The 22,378-nt window shown below is 41.2% G+C and overlaps 1 protein-coding gene across 1 annotated transcript; it reads right to left on the bottom strand.

Moving 5' to 3' along the window:
• Positions 1 to 2,067: 2,067 nt before the first annotated feature.
• On the bottom strand, positions 2,068 to 7,152 carry LOC146707930 (transcription factor SOX-10-like). The gene is made up of 4 exons (XM_085459554.1): positions 7,049 to 7,152; positions 6,028 to 6,686; positions 5,378 to 5,649; positions 2,068 to 5,138 (listed from the first exon to the last, which is right to left on the bottom strand). The coding sequence occupies exons 2-4, from the start codon at positions 6,462 to 6,464 to the stop codon at positions 4,351 to 4,353; spliced, it is 1,497 nt and encodes a 498-aa protein (XP_085315680.1). The 5' UTR covers positions 6,465 to 6,686; positions 7,049 to 7,152; the 3' UTR covers positions 2,068 to 4,350.
• Between the last annotated feature and the right edge of the window lie 15,226 nt (positions 7,153 to 22,378).

Genomic DNA, 22,378 nt, shown 5'->3' with positions numbered 1-22,378 from the left:
GAGTCAGAATGAACATTCCTGTCACAAAGTAGAAGCGCCAATCAGGTTTTGGAAAACTGAATTGTACGTATCCTTTATTTATCCAGATACTAAGGTCTCATTGACTTTAGAGATGCCTTTTTAAAGAGAGATCTGGCCTAGAGGACATCAGAAATTGCAGCTAAACATGTTAAGAGGCTAAAAAGGACTTGACTGATTACAACAAGTACAATGATGCAGAGTCCTAAAGACACTTGCAAAACAGATCATTTCATTTACTATACAGGCCCATTAATATAGTTGCTTTCAACAACCCACTAATTGAGTTTATTTCCTCTACTAAATCTGCACAGCTTTAATTTTAACCCTAGCCAATCCTTGCACATACATAACTTTTTTCTGCAGGGGATGAGGATGTGCTCTTCTGTTTCTGTAATAGCTATGAAATATGATCCGTTTAAGCTGCTGTGACCAGTTCTTATCAGCTCTTTATATTATTTTCAGTCTTGTGTCTTGCTTCTTGCCTCCTCTACTTTATTTTCTGTCTCATGCAAATGTCTCTTATTGAGCTTTCCCAGCTCTTTAGCCATTTTTAAAAGTATTGACCAAACTATGATATTCCTCTTTGATTTGACTGAAAAGTTGGCATCAGCTAATGAGCAATTCATAATGGGACCATGATGATTTCTTTTTGCTGTTTTAGTTGTTAAGTATTCTGACACTCAGTCATTATTCAAGGTGACAAACTACCTCACATTTTGATTTGCAAATGTCAGCATACACGAATCTCACAAATGTGGTTAAAAAATAAATGTTTTGGTCTGTGCCTGGACCGATACTGTAACTCAAACATGATTATGAGACAAAACAGCAGCTGAAATCATATTTCACATGTTTAAAAGAGCTTAAAATTTAAAAGCTTATTTAAGTGAATAAATTTAGCTGAATTGTTTGTGTGGATGTATACAGCAGCTCTGACTCTCAGCATTACAAATATAGCTGTGATTTGTTCACCCTGTTACATATGAGAATATTCCTTTCTATTATTTTCTCTTCCCAATGTTCTTCTGAATCCCGTCTGACAGCTGGAAACACTAACTGCTGCTTCTGTTGCCTGTTTCTGCACTGAGGTCTTCTTCTTCTTCCTCCCCTCTTTTTATGGCATCAGCAAACTGTATCGAAACTGTAACCGCCACTGTTTGTTGAGGAGTGATACTGCACCAGCTTCTTCTCCTTAATCAGCATTTGGGCTGCTGTCTGACCCAAAAATGTTATAACTGACAAGCTGGAGTCTTGTGAAAAACTATGTACACTCCATAGTTTTTGTATAACAACCTTTATCAGCAGTAACTATCTGTTTTTTTTCTGCAGTAAGTATCTGTTTTTTGTGTCAGTCGCTCACATTTGTGAAGGAATCTCTGCCTACTTTTCTTTGAGGTTGGCATGCATGCCGCAGCATTCAATCAGGTTTTGACTAGGACCCTGCAACACTTTGAGTCTTTTCTTTAGCTTTATCTCTTGGGCAGATTGTGCCAAATTTAATTCTAGAATACTTTCACTCAGTGACTGCAAGGTGCCAAGGACCCGTGTCGTGCATTAAAGTCAAACACCCCCATTTTGGTCTCAACTATCCAAAGGACATTTTTCCAGAAGTCTTGTGGTTTTTTTCAGACACAATTGTGCAAATGTAAGCAATGAATTCCCACTTATGACTCTTTGAGGAATTTGTAGCATGTGCATTTAGATAATCATGTGTGCTCCTGTCTAACACCAGTGTCTGTGCTGTGAGTTGCTGTAGCAACGTTACGATCACCCGAATAACATAATATGAATTACTTGAGCTTGGTTTGGCTGATTTCTAATTTAGCCTTGAAAATGGATGAAAGCAGATAAGTAATATAATAGTATTACATTATAATACTATTTGGGATTATTTGATTAAGTATAAAAAACTAAATCTTTGAAATGAAAGTATTTCTAAGTATGGTCTTATGTGAGTTTATTTGGACTCTATATGAGTTTATGTAGCATAACACAATAAACTCACCAATATTTAACAAAGTATGAAATGCTTTATTGAATAAAATGATGTAAAGGTGCAGAAAAGCAAAAATGCAATGTTTTCATGTGAATATCTATATCTACTCATGAAACTTGCTCAGAATCTTTTTACATTCTTAAAAAAGGTTTGGGTTTTTTTTAGCGCACTCCTTCACATGCCCCCTTTTAAAAGCCATTCAAGGTTTGTTTTTCAGTTTTGTCATGGCCTGGAGGTAGGCAAAAAGCTGGAGCCATGGCTGCTTATCTGTTTTTTTCTCATCTTGCCCACAACATGATTTTAAGAGTGTTTATTCTCCGACTGGTAGGATTAATTTAAGATGCCACAATTTAAGATTAATCTAAGATGCCTTTGTGTAATGTAACAACTTCCCTTGGGCTTGGGCTGCTCTTTTCATTTAAAACTCCCACTTCCTTATTTTGGCGCATGTCTGCATCGCCCCCAATGCGGAGAGAGCAATGAACTTGACCTTTGAATTTTGCGTGCCATCTGAATGAGTTTAAACTGCAGCTGAGTGTGGAGGCAGGGAGGGAGCCTCAGGTGGAGAGGAGAGGGTAGAGTGAAAGGAAGGCCATGTACAAAAGTCCGAGTGTACGCTGGTTACTGAGCTGAAATTGGCCTTGCCTCTGACTCTTTACACCCACCCCTTCTCTCTTTCTGTCCCTTGCTTTCGTTGAATGGCTCTCTTTGTCTTTCTCAGTAACACGCAGTCCCCAGCCGATTAAATGTGGGGGAATTAGTAGTCAATTTTAGCCTACCACACACACAAACACACTAAACAGCTTATGGTGGTGGGGCTCTGGTTGTGTTGTTATTACAGTTCACACGTCAGCTGCGTGTTTTTAATTAATTTCTAGTTTTTTTCACCCTTCACTTGCTAACTGCTTCATATGTTATTCCTGAACACCTACCACTGCATTAAATCACTCTCACACAGGACTTTCTTTTTTATAAATAAATTGATTTAATAGATGACAACAATAATATTTCAACATTGCTTTTCTGGTAAGGAAGCAAAATACTCAAGTGAATGTATAGCAAACACTTTACAAAACTATCCAGAATTATACAAAATGGAAGAAACAAAGGTGTGACACGATGCATTATTACTTACATAAAAATATCAACTATGTGAGAAAAGGGTCAGTATAAAATGATAAAGTATGTGTCACGTAATAAAGATGAAGCTGTGGTAATGACCATTATTCACATTGGTAAAAGGGGGGAGAGGGCGCAACATAGGAAGAAAGTGTAAAAACAAAAGCGTGGCTTTGGCCCACATGTGGAGCAGAACGGCCGTACATGTGATTCTAATCCTTAAGCAGGACCCAAGCTGGCCAATTATCTTGAGAGATTTGGTTGAGACTTTGCACTTATAGATTTGAACTCTGTTAAAGGTGGATCAGGAATCTTTTAGGCACTTAGCATTCAAAAAGAAAAGTGGAAATTTGCTTTAGTCACCCATGTATCCAGTCATATTTCTCCTTTGCTGTTGGCACAAAACAAACAGAGCTGAGGTAAGTGTCCGAGACTGAGCAACAAGTCGAAATGCATCTTTTAGAGCTCTCTTTCCCTCTCTTTTTCCTATTTTTCCCCTTAAATGCTTCATTGATCACTTCAGCAAAGTTAATATGAAGGCAGGACAGTGATACAGTGAGACTGCGCTATCTACAGAGAAAGAAAAGTTGCAGCTATCCTTTTCCGGCCATGAAAAAACAATCCCAGGGATCATTGAAAGATGTCTTTTTTTTTACCCCCCAAAAGCAGTGGTGCAGATGTTGATGTGTAATATCAAATCAAACACAATAAAGTTACACCCTAGGATATCCACAATGACAATAAACTTACTACTCATATAAAATAACACAAAGACATCACAAACAACCTTTAGTTTGGTTAATAAATTCTGATTATGTCAGTCTAAACCCAGCACTTCTGGGTCAAATCGGAGTCACTCATCAATCCATTTGTCCACTTTCAACGTCTCGTTCACTTGTCTATCTTTACACCCTTTCCTGTATGTCCCAACATACGAAATTTTTGATGGCACATGTTTGTTAAGTTTTCTTCTGCTTTTGATTGGCGGGTGACCCAGGAATCACACTCTATACTGTGTGGGTATTTTTTTTTAACTGTTTAAGGCCCCATGGATGCACATTGCATTAAACTGACTAAAAAAGTAAAAACTTCTAATATAACATCGATATGGCACGGGCATACACACACACACGCGCGCTCACACTCACATTATTTGCACACACACAGATCCACTCACACACTTCCCATATTTCCTTCTGCTCAGCTGGTCTCCCTCAAGGTCTTGTGAGTGTGGTGTAAACAGGCTGCTCCCAGTGAGTGGGGCTGTGAGAGGGTGCCACGCTGGAGGGGTCTCCTATGGTAGTGTACAGAGGCCTCTGTGTAGGGCCCATGTAGGAGAAGGCTGAGTACAGCCCAGGGGCTTGGCTGGAGTGGGCATAGTATGCCCCGGGGGCCTGGTGGTCTCCGTACTCAAACTGAGCTCTGGAGGCCAACGATGGAAATGCAGAGCCATAGTGAGGCAGGCTGAGTGGGGTGTAGGTGACATGGGTGCCTGAGGAGGGAGAGGATGAGGCTTCGGCGTAGTGTGTACCAGAGACAGATTCACTTTTGATCTGAGCCTTGGATGGGTCGGAGGAAGACGGGGAGGCCTGAGGCTGTTGTTGCTGTTTGGACAGCCAGGCGGAGTGCCCGCTTGCAGCAGCCAGGGCATAGGCGTAAGATGAGGCCGAGGATCCAGCTGCAGGAGCCCCAGTCGCGCTCTGAGGGTGACCATTTGGAGGGAGGTACTGGTCAAACTCGTTCACGTCAAATGGCTCGATGTTGGACATCACCTCATGGCTGATCTCGCCGATGTCCATGGTGCCAAAATCGATGTGGGGTTTAGCACTTGAAGATGAGGGACCACCGGAAGACCCTTCAGCTCCAACCCCAAGGGCTCCCCTGGGCCCCCCTGATCCTCCAGGCGCTCCTGCTCCCCCCTCCCTCTTGGCATCTGACAGTTTCCCAGACTGGAGCTCTGTCTTTGGGGTGGTAGGTGGAGTTGGCGGGCTGTGACCCTGACCTAAAAGAGAAAGAAGGAGCAACATGATAAGGTGAACTTTGACATCAGATACAAAAAGGCTTTTGTTTGTTTTGTTTGTTTTGTTTGTTTTACCTAACTTAAGTTATATTTTGAAATTACAGCATAAATTAATAAGTTTCGAGATTTTTGATTTAAGTTTTGAAATTTTGGATCAGGTCTCTCGCAACGTGAAAATAATAATATCATTAAGACATCCATAGAAACGGGAAGACACCTACCAGCAGGATGGTGGTGATGATGGTGGTGGTGGTGCAGGTCACCCAGTGGAGACCCAGCCCCGCCATTGTGCTCAAGATGCACAGTCTTGTAGTGTGACTGGGAGTGGCTGGCCTCCCCTTCCCCCTGGCTATCTGACTCATTAGAAGGCATCAGTTTGCCATTTTTGCGTCTCCGGGGCTGGTACTTGTACTCCGGGTAGTCCTTCTTGTGCTGTTTTCTCAGCCTCTCTGCCTCCTCGATGAATGGCCTCTTGTCGGTCTCATTCAGTAGCCTAGGGGGCAGAAAAACAAGGACTAGTCTTATATTGCTTCCAAGTTCATTTTGAAAATATTTTTATTAAAATATGTCTGAAGATCATAAATATCTCTTGCTTTCCGAATCATGCGTAATGCATAAATATCTTTTTTTCTTTACTTCTTTGGGTTAAAATCTGTTTGTTTACTTTTAAAATTCTCTCTGTAAAGGAGAACAACAGAAAAACACCAAGTTTTTATTTCTATCCGATTTAATACCAAACAACCACAAACTGAAGCGCAAACATTTTACGCTTAAATTCAGCACCGGTACATCCTTTACGCACAAGAAATGTGCCGCTTGTATGGCCACACTGTTCCTTTTTTTTTTTTTTTTTTTTTTTTTAAATACAAACCTCCACAGTTTGCCCAGTGTCTTGCTGAGCTCTGCGTTGTGCAGGTGGGGGTACTGGTCCGCAAGTTTCCTCCTCGCCGCTTGCGCCCACACCATGAAGGCGTTCATTGGCCTTTTGACGTGGGGTTTAGCTTTGTTTCCGTTGTTTACGCGCACCGGCATTGGCACAAGTGTCCAGTCATACCCGTCCAGTACCTGACTGACCGCCTCCCTTATGCCGATCGGGAAACGATCGTCCTCTTCCTCTTCCTTGGCTCTGGGTCTGCCTCCATCATCACTGCTGCCGTCCACACAGAGCGCGGTCAGCTGCTGCTGCCCCGTCAGAGGTGAGTCCTGGCCGGGCGTGGCTCCAGGTTGAGTCGGTGACAGTGAGTGACCATCGTCTGACCCTGCGGGACTCAGCTCCGCCTCGGACAGGCTGTGCTCCTCGCCGGACATTTTTCCTTTTCAATTTCGTTAAATTATAGGACAATCCTCAAATGAAAACTTTGCCACAGAACTAACTTCTCGGAGTAATTAAATGGGTTCAAGTAAATGTCCGTGGTGTCAAGGATCCCAGTTATTGTTGACTCTTCTAAGGCAAAGACATACTGCTGCGTAAAAGTCTCCAAATGCTTTCCACCTTCAGCTGGAAATCCTTTACAGCAACAGTGGCTAAATCTAAAAACCACACAGACACAAATTTGTTACAATTATCATTTTAATTTTGGTCCGAAACAAAAGAACCGTGATTTATTTAAAGATAAACACGTTAAGTTACTTAACGGGACTAAATGTGATAAGAAAGCGATTGAAACTGAATTTCTTTTCGATAATGTCACATTCCGGAAAATAAAATTCCGCCGGTAAAATATACACATATTGTTATTATCATTATTATTATTATTATCATAATTATTATTAATCCAACTTAGTCCATACAACGTTTAATAAAACATAATAATTACGCGTTTGGCAAAAATACTAATATCAAACATTCACTTTTATGTATAAACTCTCATTTTTTAAATTACATAACTTACCAATTTAGATGTCCAGTGGTTCAGCATGGAAGTGTGTGTGGCTGACTGTAGAGCCGATGAATGGCTGCTCTGTGTGGCAACACCGGAGCTTAAAGAGCGCCTTGTGAGAGGGACAGGGAGAAAAAAAAGTGATTGAAAGTGGAAAACATTCCCAGAGAGGCAGCATTCCAGCACAACCAGCCCCGCCCTCCCAATAAGACTCTGCTCTGATTGGTCCTCTAATTATCCCGCTGCTCTCCGATTGGGCGGAAGCCACGTAGCGTTAATGGCCGTCTGTCCATCACTGCAAGGTTTCCAACGGAGAAGAGGTGAGATTTTTACCTTGGAGAGGCTTAAATGACTGTACAGTGCGCCCATTTACAGGCAGGAGAAGGCGAGCTTTGTTGGACGTGTTGACATGTTATATCAAACAAATAAACAATCATGAAGAGAGTTATTGCCCCGTGCGGTTCCTGAAGAAAAAGCACCAAATGAATTGTAAAGTTCAGTTCAGACTGAACGAAACTCTGCTTACAAAAAATTATCTTACAAATTTGAGAGATTTGGGTAAACAGAAGTTCGGGAAGAAAATCCACAGAAAAGAAAAAAAACGCACGAACGCCAGTTTAGGCAGGATGTGTTGAACGGGTTTATGGATCATGAAATCATAAACGTTATGCTAAATAATCATTTTTGAATCTATATTTGACCTCATAATGATCACACAAAGCGTCATTACCTTTTTTAAGGTATCTCCTTATTCCTCGTAGTATTATCTGCAATTCATAAAACAGTCACGAAATTTATTCTATTCAAGAGTCTGAAAGGAGGGATGTCTTGAAATGATTTGAAGTTAGCTGATATGTCAGATATTACACCTTTACTTGAAATAACCTTTGACTTTTGAGAGTTATACTTCATAATTGAAATGTTAGACGAGAAATCTATCTTTAAGAGTTATTTACGCTTCTATCTGCGTGAAAATTGGAGGAACAGACAAAAAACGTGTAAAGACACCTGGATTTAAAATGATAATAATAATAACAGATAATCTCAATAAATAGTGACATCTCTTAAAACAAACTAGGTGCTATAGTTATTGTTATGATTTTAATCTAATGTTGCATTCTTCGTGTCTCCTTAACCTCCTCTTCCCGTGTCCCGCTCTGCGTTTGTTCGCGTGTTAGGATCTATTTGTAGGCTGCAGGATTGAAGGCCGCGATTTTAATGCATGATGGGAAAGATAGAGAATTGACTTAAACAGCATTTGATGCGCAAACGGACACACACACACACACACACACACACAAAATGAATGCAACAATGACCCCTGTGTATCCTTTTGCCTCTCATGTTGAGCCCGACTCTCAGTTTTCTCCCTCTCTCTCTTCTCTCTTTGCTCTCTTTGTCTCCATCTCAGGTGAATTGTAGCCATGTGATCAAACGCCCAAGCCTCTATCCATTAACCCTCGTAAATGAAAAAAAGGGGAACAAAAAGCAGTTTTGTGCTGCAAACATGGAGAAAAAAATGATAACAGAGAGCGATGTGTGCGTCTTTCTCCCCTTATGTCCTAGCATTGACACTAGTCGCGCACACATAGAAAATACTCCGCAGCAGACGGGGACACATGGATCTCTCTGTTTCTCTCCCGCTCCGACACTTTGCTATCTTCAAACACACACTGCGGCACCTGGATATCGGCCTCGGAGGTGCTAATGGTAGGAAGTTGATGTTTGGAGGATGACGAGTTGGTAGTCGTAGTGGTGCTGGTGGTGTTGGTGATGGTGGGGGACACCTACCTACATGCTGCACCCCATCGACCAGCCCTCAGCGCTCGGACTTGCGGTGAGGCCTCCGAGTTTTGTGTTGTTGTTGTTTTGTTGTTGGTCTGCAGTAGAAAGAAAACGTGACCCAATAGTTGCTGTTTAGTTTTGTTTGTTTGTTTTCAAAAAAGAAAGTGATCAAAATTTTGTTTGCAATTTTCACATCAGCCCTGTGCAGAAGAGAGGGATGGGGGAAGTTGTGGTTTTACGGAGAGTGTTTAGTTAGTGCAGCTGGATGTGCACGACCCCCCAGGGAGCATGTCTGAAAGAGCCGTGAGGTTCCTGTGTCGCCAATTTATCAGAACGCCATTAAAATAAAAAGCAGGCAGTCGAAACCACATCCAGGTAATAATCAAAGCTTCTGCTGCTCGTTGAGGTGTATCTGATCATCTCAGCGCAAGGCTCGTCTCATTAAGTCCTTATAATCAGCGTAAGTTATTGCTACTAACATTAAGTTTCTGGAATCTGTGACGTTTTTATGTTTTATGTACTCCGTGAGTTTATCGCGTAATTATCGCGTTTTATGTTAAACGATGCAGAAAATATAACGAGATTCTTACAGCCGATTTGAACAAAATTTCCTCTTAAGATTAAAAATAAATAAATAAAATAAATAACTTTCTTCCTCTGGTTTTATCAGGCATGACAAAAAAAATCTGACCAAATTATTTTCATCATTCATGACTACATGTGCGACAAAAGTAAATGCATGATTCATTTTTATCGAAGAACATAACCGAACCAAATGTTCCTTTGTTTTTTGCCACACTGAAACAAATTAAAAAAATCAAACTTCAATTAGTGATAGTAAATTATTATTTTATTTTATTTTATTTTTTAAGCGACTATACAGGCAATAGGTAAATATTTGACTAATAATTCAACTAAAACAAATATCTGTCAGGCTGCTTAATTAAATCAAGTGTCAAATGTTTAACGAAGCCCTGTGTTTCGGTCTGAAAACTCATCACAATTTTACAAATGAATGGGCTTTTAAAAATAAATAAATAAATAAATATGTGCATGAAACGGACTGTATTTTAGTTTTGGCGCTGTGTACAAATTTGTTCATCGGTTCTAAATTCAAAAGCGTTAACAGGCCCCAGAGAGCAGCTGAAACCCACTCCCACGCCCATTTGGATTAAACTTTGTGGATGTTCACTTGGATAAAGTCTTTCTTTTTTTAAAAGTCTTTTGATATGTAGCGGAAGAAAAATAGACCGATAATTTATTTAGATAAACTCAATGATTTTGAAATGACTTTACACATATTAAAAAACAATTACTCATCGCATGGATTCTATTTGTATCGTAGATGTGATTGAATTCAGTTAAAACGAAGTCGAGCTCCTTTAATTTATTGGGGGCAGTCTGCAGTGCCAGCCGTGATTCACTGTCATATAAAGGGACAGTATTTTATAGCATTTACGACTTTCACTTTTCTTCCTCTTCCTCTTCTTCCTTATACTGAAGCTTATATGCTTCACTTAAGCGTTTCCCTACGTGCAACCATGATATTTGGATGTGCGTTAAAAGTCCCCTTTTGAAAAATAATCAAAAACTTAAAAGATTCTTAAAAAGCAAAGGTTTAAAAGTCACGTGGGGCTTTGTAAACATCTAATGTCAAGACCTCGCCTATTACACCTGCTGCTAAAACCAAAGATCACCTTCATCTCTTTAGAGCTGACTCATTTTTGCACAGATAAAAAAACAAACAAAAAGACAAACAAACAAACAAAACAAAACAAATGAGAAAGAGACAAATTTTATCTGAAATCTAAACCCCTCATGCACTTTCTGGCATTTTATATGTCCTGTGTGAAACTCTCATGAGCCCCAGGGCAGCTGTAACTATTTAGAAAATAGAGCTCACATGGTCGCATCAGTCCCTGCGCTAACCTGCCATGTGACTGCAGTAATGGGCCTCTCCATGGCTGCACAGACCACTGTGTCACAAGAGCTTGTTTCCTGTGGCTCCTCGGGGAGAGGATGGCAGGACGAGGTCTCATGATCAGCAGGGAGGTCAAAGATCCTGATCAACAGGCGGGTCAAAGAGCCATTCTTCAGGTGCACACTGAGCATTTTCATGTATGAACAACATGAAGCTGCTTCAGATGAGTTTATTTCTGAAGAACCTTTTCTTTTGGGTGTTTCGTTTGTTTGTTTGTTTTTTGTGAAGACAGTAACTTAGATGGTCAGGTGGTGGGAGGAAAAGGAAAGTAGGAAAAGAGAGAGCACCCTCCAGCTTTGGCCGTAATACTTGAACGGCTCCCAGGGGGAAATTCCTGAAATTTGATGATGGATAGAGAGAAAAAGCAAGAGAGAGGAAAACTGGCAGATGCAGATAATATGAGAGAGAGAGAGAGAGAGTGTGTGAGAAGGATGCAGATAAGGAAAGCATGCACAGCGGTCAAATATTCACATGCTGGGTCACATTCTGCATCAAACTGGTGCATAATTGATGGAAGGCATTCATTCTGATGTCAATAGGCACATTTGGCCTGAAATGAATGGCGTCATTTGTTCCGAATGATGGCAAATGTAGAAAAAAGAAGAAAAGAATCTGAAATTATATTTGAGAAGTGGCACATTTAAGCCGTAGTTTCATATTTCACCACAAAATATTCCTATGAGATTGAAGCAGTCTCATATGTTTGGTTCCTCTGTGTTTTCTTACTTAGTACAAAATGTGATTCATAAACACTCTTAGTTCCTCTGAGAGTCTTTACCAAAACACAAAAGAACAGTCGAGGTCAGTGCATTAGCTTGGGGATTTCCAGCTCTTAAAGTAGACTATCAATAAAACTGAACATCATGTGACTCCACTGTCAGTAGGTCTGAGACCTGTACACTGAAGCGTAGCATGTTTTCTCTCTCAGAGGTTTTCTGAGTCAACAACATACAGTGGTAACTGACTTTGTGACTGGATGTCAGACGATTGACTTACATGTTGACCGAAAATGTGGGGGAAACAGGGGTCATATTGAGACTTTGAGCAGGTCATGATCATAGGGTCGTTAAGCTTGTTTTAAGGGGCTCTGTGAAGCCGGTTAGATTTGGACTTTCTTCTGTGGGGTGGCTCTAAATCTTACTTTTACAGACTCCGTGTCTGCAGGTGTTTTCTGCATCCATCTCTCGACTGATTTCTCAGGAGATGATAATGCAGCGACACGCCATCCGTAGGGATGAATAAAATAGATTCTGCTATCTGACCTCTGTCAGTCCTTCTTCACCCATTTTCACCCAGTGAATTAGTGCAGCTGCACCACACTTAAATGGGTCCCCCTCTTTTTTCTCTGGGAGTGTATGTGACCGGGCATGAATCCTCTCTTTGTGCTCAGTCTGCGGAGTTTCCCCCCCTCTATAGTTTCTTGCCTTCTTCATCTTTTTTATTTGGGGAAAGAGGGGCTTCGGTTGCGATGGCGGCAGCACTGGTGAGGTGGTGGCAGCGGTAGGGATGGCGGTGGCGGCAGCAGGGACGAGGAGGGGAGGACGGGGGGGAGCGGGTAACTTGTTGGACCACATTCCTGTGCAGCTGTGGAAGCTGGTGCAGGGTGGGGGCTGGAGGGCAGAGCAGGATCATCATTGCATTGCAGGGCATCATGAATGGTCTATTGTTTGGTGGTTTGCTGTGTCCGCATCTCTTTGCACAACTTCAGCCTGATTGAGAGCAATGGGGGGAAACTAAATGAACAACAACAGGGCGACCAAGGAAGAAATCTACAAATTATTTGGTGACTTATATGAGACGAGGCTTGAGAAAAACACATTTGTGACTCAGACGCAGGAGGTTGCCGAAACTCACAGCGTAATGATGATGGGGATGATGAAGATGGGGATGATGGTTATGCAGACAATGGCGGCATTCATGGTGCAAATTTATGACGGGTTTGCCCCTCAGTCATACGTGTCAGCACAGTGTTCAGTCATGCATTTATGTGCAGTGTTATCTATACTCAAGATTCTTCCCTGCAGTCCTGCAAGGACCAAATCTGAGGTTGCCATCAATGTTTTCTTACTTAATATGAGAATCGCCCTTATATCATTTTTTTTACTGTCACATTCAATTAATCGCCCTGCACTTGTCGACCATATGAACACGAAACTCTATTTGCCGTACATACATGTTTTATTCTTACACGTTATGTCTGCTTCTCATTGTTTCTTTGGAGTTCTATTAAAATTAGTATGATGTCGAGATAAGGCTTAAGTTGAGCAAAAGTAAAGAAGATTAGGATCAAATGGACCCAGGCGAACTCAAAACTCAGGTATCTTTTAATCTCAGAGGTTTTCATCAGTCAGCGTCTCTAAGGACAAGCGAGAACTTTTAGCTGCACACTACAGCACTTTGTTTTGGGCCGTGATTCTGTTTACAACAATGTGTGAAAGCACAAGGAAAGAAATCACAAGGGCACATCATTTTAAAAACCTTTAAAAGAAAACCTTCATACACTCAAGCCTATTTAACCTGGTAAATAAAGGTTAAATAGCATTTATGACCAATAAAGTGTCATATGTGTTGAAGAAGAACCTGTGCTATTGAAGCCAAATCAGTGCATATTAAAGAAAAAAGGACATTAAATGTCAAATAGACAGTCTCCTTAAGAAAATACAAAAAAACTTGGAAGACTAAAACAAATTTCCTTTTTTTTTTACATGAAAAAAAATCAAAGCAACTTTTTATCCCTTCCTGCTCTGGATTAGGGTGATTTCAGTGTTCACATACTCAGAATTGCATTCAATATGAAAAAGCTTGAGGTCCTCTTTGACTGAAAACAACGGGATAGACCTTTGTTTGTGTTTATCTATGAAATCCTCATGGGAGAGTCTTCCTATTGCTACACTGAAGACTCTTCGACTCTTCAGTTTCTATGCTTTGACCACCTGGAAGTAAAAAAAATTACACTAAAAATGAGTTTCTGTAACTCAGTTTGAATAAATGAAACCATTACGATTCTATCTGTTTTACTTGAGATGCGTCTCATATTTTGATCTTGTTCTTTAATTCATTTCATTTATATATTGTGTCGTTGTTTAAAGTGTAAATTTTACTGTTTTTGTGGATTTTAAACGATCGTCATGGTTGGGACTGAGAGCTAGCCCTGATTTGTTTTAATTTAAACATTCAATGAATTAATCCAGACCTGCCTGTCTCTTCAAAATCACTCAAAAAAAAAAAAGACAAAAAAAGTGGAGCACAACAATCAGCCACTGTTAAACCAGAACACATTATTAAATGTACCTCATAATTTCTGATTTTTTTATTCCCCTTCCAGCTCCGACACTTTCTGCTCAAGTTTTGATGACTGTAAAAAAGAAGACAACTCGGATGTATGCTATCATTTGTGTGTTAATTGATCTTAAACCACAAATAAAGCAATAATTTTTATGAAAACAAGAACATCTGTGTTTTCATTAAAAAAAAAACAAACTTTTGAAATGCCATCAGGGACAATAACTCAAATATAGATTTTATGACAACTTGTATGAGAAAGAGAGCGAGGTAGAGAGAGAGACAGGGAAAAAAACAGGAGAGAAAGCGGCATCCACTTTCCAATCATGAGCTCCTCTCAGAACATTTAATTACTGTGTGTGAACGAAGGAGAAAGAAGGAAAATGCCTGAGGGTCGGAGCAAAAGATGACTACATGAAAGAGTCTGTTGTTGTCTGAGCAGAGGAAAGGAGATAAAAGGCAACAAGACAGAAAGATGGATGGGATATTTAGTTGCAGAGGGTGAGAAATATGGTGATTTTTTATTTATTCCTCACGTCTGTCATTTTTTACTTCTTTCTTCCACTCTTCTTTTAAAAGCTTGAATTTTTCCACAGTTTAACAATACCAGAGGACTCTGTGAACGTATGTCACAAAGACTGCAGATAGCAGAGAAATTTACACTGGTCAGAAACCTCTGAGCACACGAGTAGGATGTGTAAAAGCCTGGAAAACAGCCTGACGCACAGACAGCGGGGCAAGTGGGAGATGTACAGATATCAGAAAATCTGGGATTGCCTGCAAAAAAATGGACAAGATATTTAGATTAGGAAGTGAAGCAGCACTCATCTAGTTTGACATTTTGGAAAGCTCACTTATTCACTTTTCTTCCGGGAATTAAATTAGAAGAGACATACCTCTCTTATATATTTGTCCTTTCAGAATCAGAGTGCACAAAGGAGCCAGTTAGCTCAGAAAGAGTGTAGACAGGAGGAAACTGCCAGCCTAGCCCTGTCCAAAGTAGTTTAAAATTCACATGTAGTAGTTAAGAACAAATTGTGGGATAATCTCAGAGATTTCACAGTTTAGATTTGAAGTAAACCCAACATGTGGTGTTGCAACAGAAATGCAGGATACACATAGACAGACTGACAGACAGAAGATGCAGGAGACAGACAGAAGCATCCAGAAGATGTTTGCCCTGTGGTGCTTCCAGCCTGGTTCAGTCAGGCCTCCCCTGCTGGCCTGAGCTGCACACAATGCTCCTCTGTCCCCGCAGCGAGCTGCTTCACAGCTCAACAACGGACAACAGCTCATTATGGAATCAAAGATCCCCCCAGCCACGGCTCCCGGTGCCTGAATACTGTCCCCCGCTGAGGGCACACACTGTCACCAGCTCCGTCGCACAGCCTGAGGCCGCAAACAGCCAGTGAGGCCGGAGAGGGCATGCAGATATGCAGGGTGTCATGCACATGAAAGCACACGCACACACTCACACGCTTAACCTAGACGAAGAGGAACACACACCACCTTATTAGACAGGATCCTAGTCAGCCATTAGCAGCCTTAACAAAGGTCACGCAGGTCACCCAGCTGCTCTCCCTCACGGACACTGATGACAGGGGATGTGACGATACGGATAATTAACCGACATCAGAAAACAGGCTGATAGACAGACAGGGTGACAGCAGGGAGAGAGGAGGACTGCAAAGAGGGGAAATATCTCGTTAGAACGACAGGAGAGAGCATCAGTTTTCACCTGAAGGACTCTGAAAGCATAAGAAGGAAATAAAAAGAGCAGGAGGGGGGAAGTAGAGCACTAATTATTTATTGAGCTACTCGATGGCAAGAAGTCCCCATACAGCAAAAACAGGAAGAACAACAAAACCCTGTTTAATTAAGCTTTCACTGAGATGCCGTGACCTTGCTCTATGCTTTAAAGTCCATTACTACTTTTGTGTATTTAGCAGCTACCTAGATTCACACTTTTAACAGCATCTCCCGAAATAGAAAGACTGCGAGTCTGCTCCAAGGATGGTCAACTCAACAACAACTACTTCATTTTTTAAAGCTTGATTTGGATTCAGATTTGCAGATAGATAAATTATAATGTGTGCGGTCATGTGCGGAATTTGCAAGGTCAGATGTTAGCATATTTGCAACAAAAAGTTGCTCTTTATTAACAAATGGCCTGCATTTGTATAGCGCTTTTCTAGTCCATAGGACCCCAAAGCGCTTCACACTACATTCAGTCATTCACCCATTCACACACACTGGCGATAGCAAGCTACATTGTAGCCACAGCTGCCCTGGGGCGCACTGACAGAGGCGAGGCTGCCGGACACAGGCGCCACCGGGCCCTCTGACCACCACCAGTAGGCAAACATGGGGTTAGTATCTTGCCCAAGGATATTTGGCATGCAGCCAGGATGCAGCCTGGGATCGAACCACCGACCTTCTGATTAGTGGCTGACCTGCTCTGCCACCTGAGCTACAGCCACCCAACAACTGTTATCTACACTTTTATTTAGTAAACACTTCAAATCAAATCAAATCAAATTCAAATTTTATTTGTCACACACACACAACCATACACAGTATGACATGGGGGTGAAATGCTTGTAGCTGTACAATGCCCGACCATTAAATGACAGAAGAAAAGTTTTACAATATTTACAATTTACTACAAAAATTTACAAATTAACTTAGGAATTTACAGTAAAGAATGTGCAAATAGCAGAAGAGATTATAAAGATAAGGATTATAAATTATAGGAATTATAGGATTATAGGAAATGTGTGGTGGTGCGTGTGGTGACGTGTGTGAGAGTCCAGTCTTATAGTGACGTGTTTGGGAGAGTCCAGTCCTACACCTGGTTCAGGCCCCGAATAGCCTGGGGGAAGAAGCTCCTCCTCATTCTCTCTGTTTTGGCCTTAAGGGAGCGGAAGCGCTTCCCAGACCTCAACAGTGAGAAGAGTCCATTGTTGGGATGGGAGAGGTCCATCATAATCTTCCTAGCTTTGGACTTGCACCGCTTGGTGTAGATGGACAGCAGGTCAGGGAGCTCTGATTGAATGATGCGTTCTGCTTGCGTATTGTATAAAAGCACAGCTGTCACACTGAGGTCTTGTTGCAGCGTGTACAGGAAATATGATTAAAGCAACTTAAAAGTGATCTGGACTTGTGAGTTTTCCTTTAAGACAGGCTACACCTTACAACAGAAAGTGTGACCTTGGTCATGACCGAAACCCTGAGAGTATATGTGCCCACCTTCTCTGTTGTTAAATGGGATTATTTGGCCTGATTCAATGATAGGGAATCCTTTTTACTTTGGTGGCAGGTTGAACGTCTCTAGAAAATTTCTGTCTGTGCTTTCTTTTTTCTTTGTCCGTGAACTCCTCTTAGACCATGAGGAGTTGAGCATTATAATTATATATTTATAATTTATATCTACAAAAATTGGTTACAGGTTGCCTGGCAACCAACAAGAATGTGATAAAATGACCTATCTTTTTTTTAACCTTTTAGAACCTAAAGCAGCTTATTAGGAAACTGCTGTTGTTTTAATTTCATGACAATAACATCTCCTTTATATCCACAAAAACTGAAACGTACATGCCTGGCGACCACCTAGCAACAGGCTGAAATGACCCATTTTTAGCATATAAACAACAGCTACCATCCCCTCTTTTTTCTCAATGTGGTTAAGTACTGTTAAGTATAGCAGTTTGCCGACAGCACAAACAGGCGTGGGCACTTACTAGTGTTCATAAGACATAAGCGCTTCCAACAAGTAGTCTTCACTTTAAAATCTTAATATTTTGCTGGAGAATTCTCAGATTTTAGCACCTTTTCCGATGAGAAAAAGCACATATTGGGTCTAATAAGTTTTAGTGGCAAGTTGGCTACCCATGACAGAAATCAGGGAAATCTAAACTGAAAATCCCAAGATGTTTCCCACATTTCTACCCAGCTGATCCTCTTCAGGGCCTTATGTCTTTCATATGACTCCTTGGAAACGTTGTGAACCTCAGATTTTAAGCCACTGTGCTAAATTATTCCTGTGAGTGATCACCCTTTAGAAAAACCACCTGTTTACTCCAAGGGTTTTAATCACATTTTAATAAACATCATGATAATAACAGTGTAGTAATATTACAGCTCTTTCCTCATGGTATCACTGTTCAATGTCGCAGTTCAGCCACACGATGGAGCCTGCAACCAAGGAAATTCCTACAGATTTACTTCAGTTTCTCTTGATGTTTTAAATGCTCTTTATATATTTTGCTTTGTTTTTCTACTTCTGTTTCTTTATGTCTTTATTCTTTATTTCAAAGTATCCTTTCATTCCAGTCTACGATTTGTCAGGCTGAAATCTGACCTTTTCTCTGTGACTCTGTGAAACAAAAACACAACCAGATTAAAAATATTGCATGTGGGCCACTGCAAAGTGCTCATCCTTGTCCAAATGTAGGTCTTGTAGGTGAGATTGATGGAGGGTTCGCCCTTCATATCACGACTGAATTAGCCTGCCTGTGAACCCAAGGGGCAAAGCTGCATCTAAGTCCCCATCAAGAGCACACGACGACGTTTTTGCAGAAGTGATGGTATTTGGTACTCACAGTGGTTGCTGTTCCTGAATCTGGTTGTTCCATTTTGCAATCTCATTTTAATCTTCTCATTTGGATTTTATTTCAAAATAAATCTTATTGTTACTTAACATATGTCCACAGGACTCCCCAAATCGTAATACTGCTTTTTGAGAATTGTTTTTGTTCATTTATTTTGTTAAAAAATAAATACAAACCACTCTGCAGCCTCTCCAGTCTGCGTGAACCAGTTTAACTATGTATTAGAAATTCTGTTTTCTCACTGGAAGAAGGCTATTAATTATCTGCTGCCTGTCATTAATAATGCATTGTGATGGTGACCAAATTTTAATCTTAGCAATTGGTTGATTAGTGCTGAAATTCACATTAAAGACTAATGCTGTTGATCTTATCATGTGAGAATATAACTTTGAGAAGTCATCTCTTTATCTAAGTCTATAACATATATATCTAAATTATTATCTCCCATGTCTAAACTAATTTGTAATGTTAAAACAAGTTTATGTAACGTTAGGCTGACATGTCTTAGCAAAAACTGTAAACAAGGTTCTGTTTTTTTCTGGCTAGTGACATCATGATATACCTGTAGGAGTTAGGTCTGTGGAATCACATGGTTTTTGATGGGTGCAACATGGAGTGGAGTATAATGAGAGCAACTTAATATATTTGTTGTATAATTTCTTTGTTTAAGTAAAAATTTTAGAAGAATGTATGGGACTCAGAAGATTTATTCCTTTGTGTCATACTGAAAGCAGAGCACAGGCCTGCTCAGTAGGCCTCAACTCTTCCACCTCCAGTGCCACCGCCTCACTACCGATCCCAATATCGATCATGGCTCAAGAGTTGGGAGTTCGCCTTGTAATCGGAAGGTTGCCGGTTCGAGCCCCGGCTTGGACAGTCTCGGTTGTTGTGTCCTTGGGCAAGACACTTCACCTGTTGCCTACTGGTGGTGGTCAGAGGGCCCGGTAGCGCCAGTGTCCGGCAGCCTTGCCTCTGTCAGTGCGGCCCAGGGCGGCTGTGGCTACAATGGCTCCACATCACCAATGAGTGGATGACTGGATATGTAAAGCGCTTTGGGGTCCTTAGGGACTAGTAAAGCGCTATATAAATACAGGCCATTTACAATATTGTCAACAAACATCATAGTCCACAGAGACCCCTGCCTGACCTCATTGGCCACTATCAAAAAGAAGGGGCTCAAAGCAGATTCCTGATGTAATCCCACCCTCACCTTCACTTCTACTGCACACCTCACCGCTGTCTCACAGTCCACGTCCTACACCACCACACGTCTCTGCCACTCCTTTTGCTTCCTTATGCTAAGATCTAGAGCTGGGCGATATGAGATTTTTTCATATCACGATATGTTTTTTTCATTTCAGGCGATAACGATATCTATCACGATATAAGCCAAATAACTATATTTGTAAGATTTAAATGTGCCGTTGCTCACAAGTAAAATGTGAAATAATCAGCAGCTTGTTTTTAAATATTTATTTCCCATAATAAGTTCAACAGGGTAGATGTACTTAAGGAACATGAGACTTTTTCAGATAAATAAAGGCAAATATTGCAAACTACACAAAAGGCAGCCGCTAAAGCGTTTAAGTTTCAAAATAGAACAAATGAAACAGACTAAATTGTCAATTCCACTTAGAAACAAAATATGAATTCTAAAAATAAATCTTAGTTTGTTTTACAGAAGAACAGACAAAACTGACTAACTTTTGTCAATATCAAATAAACTGAGAACTAAAAGGAAATTCTCAATCTCTCCTTGTTGTATAGCTGAGCTTTTCAAACAGTTTTAACAGTTACTTTATTCTGACAAAAGCCGAATGACGAATTAGCGCTTCCAGTCAGAGACTGAGGCTACGTCCACACGTACACGGGTATTTTTGAAAACAGAGATTTTCCGTTTTCGTTTTAAAAAATAATCCCGTCCACACGTAAAGGCAGAAATGAAGGAAAACGCTGCTATGAACATGCCAAAGCAGCAGGTGGCGCTAGATTCCTAACCGTGCAGAAATATTGGCCAATCAGAAGTCTAGAAGCCTCGGTGGGAAAAAGTAAACAAAGCTGCGGCATAGAAGCAGAACCGAGTCGTATGTGTGGAGGGACAGTAACTGTGTGTATATGTAAGCATTTAAACACTGCAGAGAGTAGAATTAACAGTAACAGTATTGTAGAAATTCATTTCACTGAAACAATAACGTGGCGCACAGTGTGACGCATGCACCAGTTTATTGTATTTCCAGACTTGCTTTCAGCACAATTTACAGTGCACGCTACTCTGTTTTTGTCAGACTTGAAATAGCCGAAATACCTTCAAACTACGGAACTTCTTTGGCTCTTCCGTTCGACAATCTCTCCGGCATTGGAACCGTCATCTGTTTTCTCTTCGGTCACGCTCGGTTGATTTTTCTAGTCGGCACACTCATTTCCTCCATTACGCGCTGGCTCCATTACCCGCTGGCTGCTTCCCAAACAAACACACGTGCGGCTTGGCACTTGTGCTGTGCGTAGCAAGTCACGCGACGTGACGCTGCGGCTGTGATTGGTTCAGCTCTGCGCTACTGAATTTGGATCGGCTGACCTTTTTTTTTTTTTTTTTTTTTTTTTTAAGAGGACAAGAGCGGCGAGGTCTATCGCGATAGCTTAATTTCTCTATCGAGTAAAAGTTATATCGCGATACATATCGTTATCGTTCTATCGCCCAGCTCTACTAAGATCACATCTGCAGTGCGTTTTCTTGACGTGAAGCCATACCTTTGCTCACTGATGCTCGTCTCTCTCCTTAACCTAGCTTCTTGGTTAGGCTCATGAGGGCTATCCCTCTGTAGTTTCCACAGCCCCCACACCACCTTATCAGTGTATCAGTACACTTCTTCATTCTTTAGGCATCCTGTAGGCATCTGGGTGGCTGTAGCTCAGGTGGCAGAGCAGGTCAGCCACTAATCTGAAGGTCAGTGGTTCGATCCCAGGCTGCCTCCTGGCTGCATGCCAAATATCCTTGGGCAAGATACTAACCCCATGTTTGCCTACTGGTGGTGGTCAGAGGGCCCGGTGGCGCCAGTGTCCGGCAGCCTCGCCTCTGTCAGTGTGCCCCAGGGCAGCTGTGGCTACAATGTAGCTTGCTATCGCCAGTGTGTGAATGTGTGTGTGAATGGGTGAATGACTGAATGTAGTGTGAAGCGCTTTGGGGTCCTTAGGGACTAGAAAAGTGCTGTACAAATGCAGGCCATTTACCAGTTACCATCCTCTCACTCTCCAGGATTGTTTCAAACAATCTGCTCAAAAGGTCTGCTGCTCTCTCCCCTAGACATCTCCATACCTGCACAGGTACAGTGGGGCAAAAAAGTATTTAGTCAGCCACCGATTGTGCAAGTTCCCCCACCTAAAATGATGACAGAGGTCAGTAATTTGTACCAGAGGTACACTTCAACTGTGAGAGACAGAACGTGGAAAAATAAAATCCATGAATCCACATGGTAGGATTTGTAAAGAATTTATTTGTAAATCAGGGTGGAAACTCCTCATTTGTATTCTCTCATAGAAAAGCACCTGTAACATCACTAGAGATGGGTATTGATAAGATTTTAACGATTCCGATTCCATTTTCGATTCTGTTTAACGATTCGATTCCTTATCGATTCTCTTATCAATTCTTTTTTTTTTAAAAGGAGAACACTAAAGTCGATTAGC

This window comes from Copadichromis virginalis, linkage group LG6 (assembly GCF_057382275.1).
Source record: "Copadichromis virginalis isolate Kocher_CV1m ecotype Utaka linkage group LG6, C_Virginalis_male_GT1.1, whole genome shotgun sequence".
NCBI lineage: Eukaryota > Metazoa > Chordata > Actinopteri > Cichliformes > Cichlidae > Copadichromis > Copadichromis virginalis.
The sequence above is the reverse complement of the archived record's forward strand: the minus strand, read 5'-3'. Positions and strand labels throughout refer to the sequence as shown.